At 42.5% G+C, this 6,816-nt stretch overlaps 1 protein-coding gene across 2 annotated transcripts in view; it reads right to left on the reverse strand.

Annotated features, from left to right (window-relative positions):
• Rock1 (Rho associated coiled-coil containing protein kinase 1) overlaps window positions 1-6,424 on the reverse strand; it is a 97,270-nt gene extending 90,846 nt beyond the window's left edge. Inside the window, exon 1 of one of the 2 annotated variants that reach the window (XM_021215123.1) lies at window positions 5,394-6,424. In XM_021215123.1, coding sequence (XP_021070782.1) covers window positions 5,394-5,486 — 93 coding nt within the window. In that variant the 5' untranslated portion in view covers window positions 5,487-6,424. The remainder of the gene's footprint in view (window positions 1-5,393) is intronic. The other variant, XM_029546727.1, reaches the window with a different exon arrangement.
• Between the last annotated feature and the right edge of the window lie 392 nt (window positions 6,425-6,816).

Below are 6,816 nucleotides of genomic sequence, written 5' to 3' on the forward strand. Positions count from 1 at the left end.
TATCTTACTTCACAGGGGTGCGCTATCTTACTTCACAGGGGTGCGCTATCTTACTTCACAGGGGTGCGCTATCTTACTTCACAGGGGTGCGCTATCTTACTTCACAGGGGTGCACTATCTTACTTCACAGGGGTGCACTATCTTACTTCACAGGGGTGCACTATCTTACTTCACAGGAGTACACTACCTTACTTCTGTAGGCTTGAAATCCTTTCCCTACAATTATGAATTCCATGAAAGCAGAACCCATTTTTTTTAACTTACCATGATGCCCCCATTCTCTTTTAGAGTTCCAAGCAGAGTATATATCAAACAAATATTGTTGAGTGAATGAATGATAGAAGAGTTAATATTATCCACTGTTTCTAAGTTAGTATAAGACAATAATTTGAGAAAGATTTCAATCTCTTGCTAAAAGTTAGTATAGGAAGTATTACTGCAGGTTAGCCCACCTTTTAAATTATGACAAGAATAAAGATAACCTCTTCCCTCTCTACAATATCAGATTTTGAGTAACTAGCCTCCTATTAATCACTTAGCAATTACTACGAAAATACGCTTTGTATTTTATAATCCCAAACAGAAAAGGGCCACATATTAGAAAAGTTACATATATATATATATATATATATATATATATATATATGTGTGTGTATATATATGTATATATATATATACACACACACATACATATTTTATTCATCTGCTCAATGTGTGTGTATATGTTTGGTTTTGTTTGTTTTTAAGACAGGATCTCTAGTAGCCCAGGTTAACCTTAAACTCACAATGTAACTAAGGATGACTTTGAATTCTGATTCTCCTGCCTGTACCTTCTAAGTGTTGAGATTACAAGTTTGTACTATTACTCAGTGCTCACACATATAGTTCTTGGGGCCACCTTGAGCATCATAGTGAGAATATGTGGCTAGAGTAAGAATGCTCCCCATAGGCGCATAGAAGGGTTAGGAAGTGTGGCCTTACTGGAGGAGATGTGTCACTGGGAGTGGATTTTGAGTTTTCAAAGCCCAAGCCAAGCCCAGTGTCTGTCTGTCTGTCTCCCTGTGTGTGTGTGTGTGTGTCTGTCTCAGACTGTTCCTCCACCCCTCCCCCACTCTCTGCTTGCAGATCAGGATGTGTTTCTCAGCTACATCTTGAATACCATGCCGGCTAGCCTCCAGAGCTCCCCACCATGATGATTGTGAACTAAACCTCTGAAACTGTAACCAAGTCCCCAATTAAATGTTTTCTTTTATAAAAATTGCCTTGGTCATGGTATCTCTTCACAATAGAACAGTGACTAAGACAGAGTCCCATCTCTTGAAAACAAAACAAACAAAAAAGACTAAGGAAAACGGTTTGGTCCTACTAACGCTAGTAAAATCCATAACCTTAAAATCATGAGCACTAATGGGCACACAGCTATGGACAACAGTAGCCAAAAACTTCACAGCAAAATGTCCAGTTTAGTGAGAGATAGTAGTGATACTAACAACACAAATACTTTATTTTAGAATATAAGAAATTTGGGTTATAATATAATATTCAAGTAGAGATACCTAAAAGACAGTTGAATGTTTATGATTTAGAATAAATAGAATGAAGGGCAAATGAGATGGCTCAGCCAATGAAGATGCTTGCAGCACATGCCTGGCAGCCTGAGCTACTTCCCCAGCAACCACATAAAAGTAGACAAAAGAACCTACTCCAAAATGTGTCTTCCTACATCCAAATGGCAAGCACAAATACACAGATAGACACAATTAATAAATATGTAAATAAAATGATTTATAGATAATGGAAAGAGTGATAAGTAACTGATGCTTCAAGTTTGGAATTAACTGTCCATTATATTCACGGCAAAGAGAAAAGAAAATCTGCAATGAAAATATGGGGAAGTCACTAGTTAAAAATACAGAAAAAGAGAATTTCATGGAAAAAAAATGAAAACCAGCATCCAAATCTTCACTTTACATTTGCCTTTCACATTCTGTTTAAGAAATATGGTTTCCTTCCCCATCATCCACCCACACATCTTACACTTCCCCAGATAGAAAACTGAAAAAGAGAAAGTCATCCTCATGAAGAAATGGTCGGACAGCCACTTACTAGTGTTTCTTCCAAGTAAACTGATAACATTATTACTGTCCGGGGGGGGGGGGGATTAAGATTTTTTTTTTTTCCTGAGTAAAATTAGACTGAAAGACAACTGCCAGCAAAGTTTGAAACTTTTCATTCCTGAAGAGTGAATCTAGAAGCAAACAATCTCACAACATATTAATAATGAGATTTTAAAAGACTAGAATGACAAGTATTCCATGTGGCAAACATGATGAACATAGTATTAGCTAAATCAGTCAGCAAGAGTAAAAAGAAAATCTAGACAGAGGCTGGAGAGCTGCTAAGAGCTCTTTCTGCTCTCACAGAGGACATGGGCTCAGTTCTCAGTACTCAAATGGGTGACTCACAGCCACCAAGGAATCTGACACCCTTCTTCTGGGCTCTGATTGCACCTATATGCACATGGCACACATAAATACAAAGCTAGAGAGGCAGCCACAGTGAAAGTATTAAACCTCCAATCTAAAACAGGTCCAACTCCACACAAAAGGGAAGTGTAGGGATCTGATAAGTCAGTGAATAGTAGAGTAAGGGAATGAATGAATGAATGAATGTTCAATGATAAGCATAAAATATTGTACAAAGAAAGAAAATTCATGCTAGACATTATAAAACTGGAAAATGGATTTGTTTTCAAAGAAAATTCCAATCTTTCAAGTTCAGAGTGACCTGATAGTAAAATTTCAGTGGTCATCTTCGATAAAGGAATTAAAAAAAAAAAAAAATCAAGATTTTAAGATTAAAACAGAGAAAGTAATCAAATTCATTCTCCGAATGTTCCTTTAAAATCTTGTGCTCCTGGGCTGGAGAGATGGCTCAGCAGTTAAGAGCACTGACTGCTCTTCTGAAGGTCCTAAGTTCAAATCCCAGCAACCACATGGTGGCTCACAACTATCCATAATGAGATATGATGCTTCTTCTGGGGTGTCTGAAGACAGCTACAGTGTACTTACATATATAAAATAAATAAATAAATCTTAAAAAAAAAAAAAAAAAAAGTCTTGTGCTCCTGATACCTGACTACCTTAGCATTGAGGACCTTGAGTCGTTGCTTCTACTCTTCCTCTTTATTAAACCTTCACCTTTAGATCTCTCTCTAGGGTATTCCTTTTCATTATATCAGTTACAATTTGTAATCTATAGAAATGATTTCCAAGTCATGATTTGTTATTGTAAGTTAATTCCACATCTACAATAGTCTACAGGCCATTTCTCCACACTCATCCCACTATCTTGTCAAATACAGCAAATTATCAGTAGGTCTATTCTCAAGCAATTCCCAAACTTTATTATTTTCACCATTCTTACTATTTATAACCCAGGCTCAACATTTTTGGAGTCATTTGACCAATGCCTCTCTGGTTCTCCTCAACTCAATCACATTCCATCAATTCTTCCCTTTTCATTTTCATGTCCTAGCTCAGGGTTCCACTGAGTGAGGACTACTATAGTAATCTGAAAATTCTCCAATCTCACTTTATTCCCAGACTTTTTTCATACAAACCTATCTTACAAAGAACTAATGGACTGATCTTCTTCATTCATTCTGTGACAGCCCAATTACACTCAAATCCTCCAACTCTAACCCCATCCTTCCAACTTAACCTTGCTTCTCTAACCATGTCACAGCCAGTCATGGATGCCCATCCACCCTTTATCTGCTATCCTCAACTCAGTAGCCAGTTCATCATAAAGCACACTCTGGCACTCTCAACTCACAGCCACTTTTTCCCTTCAGTTTCCATTATATAGACAGGTGACTGATTGAAAAATACTTAATAATCATTTAGAATTAATCAGTTGTTTTCTCAATCTGTAAACTGTTTATTTGGTTTCTGTATGTATATATAAGAATGTTTTCCTAAGTGGATTCAACTCTCTAAAAAGTCCACCTAATATGTATTTATTTTCTTTGTGCTCTCCACAGCTCTAAGTTCCTACTGAATGATACTGTAACAAAAGAGAAAACTGGCAATTAAAAAAAAAAAAAAGGCAAGCTCCAAAACCCTCCTTATAATCTACTTCATAATAGGAGAAGCAAAAGTAAAATAGAATGAGCAGATTGATGGTGGAGTGCTTGCCTAGCATGTGCTGGGTTCAACTGTCAGTACCACTAACAACAATAATAAACCTAAGAACAACTTACGGAACTACTGAAAGACATTATCAGAGATGGAGTACAAGTGTACAGTTAAGTATGTTTAGAACAATTCTGAAAGCTTTGATGAGAAACCTTACATATTTAAAGTATAGAATAACTGAATATACTTTAGAATAACTGAAATACACACTAATTTTAATTTACAAACTTTCCTGATTCAGTATGAGATTTTAAAATGTTATCTCTCTGAATGGCATTATTCTTAACTCTCCAAACTACTGAGTATACAAAGTTAGTTCTCTGAAATTCCCATGTCCAGATAGAGAAATATGATTTTAGAGATCTTGTGATTTTGTTTAAAAACTAAAAATATTAATATATAATTTTTAGTTGACAGTAAACAGAAAAATTCCGTTGATAAATGTATTGGTAGTACTCAAATGCCCATTATTTACAAATAATTGTATTTGCTATCAACAACTGGGTACTTTTTATGGTATGATTTTTGCTTTTTGTGACCTAAAAATTTTAGAATGTTTTAAAGTGATAATAATTAGTTTACTACCACCAAAAAACAGTTCTTAATATATGTGAAATATATTTACTAACGGTGTTTTAAAAGCCACCAAACTTGTGCTGGCCTACGATTAGTTGTCGTAGGTGTTTGCATTTAACGTTCAACAGTTTCTTTAGCCTCAAGACACCTAAAGTTTATCTTAAAAATCATTCCCTCTGTATTAATTTTCCATTATCATTTCCAAGTCTAAACTCCATAATTCCATAAATAGAAAGTAGACTTTTCGATCCTACTGTCAAACTAATCGGGGAGGATAATACTAAGATTGTCTTTCAACAAGCTATACAATATAAACTTTGACGTGTTGACGTTCAGATACGATGGCTGCAATCGTAGTTTCTAAGTATGCTTGGTGGACTGAGAAGCTGATTCAAAACCAGAAGTTCAGAGTAACTAACATAGAATCACTGAAATTGCCAAAAACAAACAAAAAAACCAAGGTGGGGGGGTTGAACTATGAGATTTACTGGTGCTCCAAAATTCTTGCAAGAGAGAAATCTGGCATCTGCCCAAGACTATGCACACCTGAGACTCCTTGCAGTTAAGTAGACGGCAACCAACCACCCAAGGCAACCCAGAGAAGACAGCAGCACTCACCAGCAAACAATCTGAATTCACTTCCGATTTGGGATCCCGCAGCAGGTTGTCGATTTTTTCAAACCGAGTCTCAAAACTGTCCCCAGTCGACATGATTCTGCTACTTGTGACGATACCTCCGTACCCGCAGCGGAAAGCAAGTTCAACCAACTTCCTCCGCGGTGGGTTTGTAGCCGCAGGGCAGAGGAGCCGGAACCTCGGGGTCACCAGGTGCGCCCGGTTCCCCCTCGTCCCCCTCACTGAGGGGACCTCTGCTCTCCAGACCCCAGGCTCGGCGTGACAGCGACCCGCAGCCGCTCGGACACCCAAAGTCGCATCCCACCCGGCAGCCCCTCGCGACAGCCGACAGCGCCGTCGCCAGCAGCCCGGTCGCTCCGGCGAGGCACGTCAGCCTAGCGGGCCCCGGCTGCCTTCGCCATGGCGGGGCCCAGTCCAGAGAAGGGCAGCGGCGGGAAGAGGGAGCGCAGCAGGGTGGAGACTCCCTCGGGGCAGCCAGGGAGGGCGAAGAGGAAAGGCGAAAGCGAAGGGCGGGTGAGGAGCTGCGCCAGCTGCCGCCGCCGCCGCCGCCGCCGCCTGGGCCCCGGGCCCCGGGCCGGCCCCGCTCCGCTCTGAGGCGCTAGAGGCGGGCTAGCCCTGCATCCCCGGTTCCACTCGGCCCCGCACCGATCAGCCTCGGCCGAGAGCCGCTCCCCACAGAACAGGCTCACTCTCCCATCTTCTGCGGTCGCTGCTGGGGTTGCTAACGCGGTGTCCGGCGGGGCAGGGCGAGGTCGGAGGCCCGAGGAAGTCTCGGGGGAAGACGGGCTGCAGTGGGCCGGCGAGGAAGACGACCGTAGGGGCCGTGCGGCTGCTGATGCGGGAACTTCTGGGAGGGGCCGCGGTCCGAGCTGGGAAAAGGGCGAGTCGCCGAGGCGAATGCCTGGGGGTGGGGCGAGGAGGGCTCAGGGGGACTAATATGTCCGCCTTCCTGTTCAAACAAACGGAGACCGCCGGCGCCCGGTGCGCATGCGCCGCGCGGGCGTTCCGAAGGGAGCGAGCTGGGCCTCGCGCACGCGCACGCAGGCGCCCGCCAGGGCGGGGCTGGCCGGGTCCCGACAAGGAGGAGGGAAGTGAGGCGGGGCCGTGGGTGGGCGGGGCCTGGCAGTCTGGCCCCCGGGGCGGAGTCGGAGACGAGCTGGAGGACCGAGAGGAGGAGAGAAGGGGACTTTTTTCCCCAGCTTCTGGTGGCGGAGCTGGCAGGCGCCCCAGATTCGCTTCCTTTGGGCCTCTGGTCGGGAGAATTCTGACAAGAAAAGAAGGCGCTTGTTATCACTGAGATAAATACTTTTTGCAGGCAAGGAGAGTGCTTTTCTTCTGGCGGTACCAGAGAGTTATTTCAGCACCAGTGGAGTTTGGATTTTCCGGAGCCCTCGGGTGGGTTTTT

The sequence above is a fragment of the Mus pahari genome, chromosome 15, assembly GCF_900095145.1.
Source record: "Mus pahari chromosome 15, PAHARI_EIJ_v1.1, whole genome shotgun sequence".
Lineage (NCBI taxonomy): Eukaryota > Metazoa > Chordata > Mammalia > Rodentia > Muridae > Mus > Mus pahari.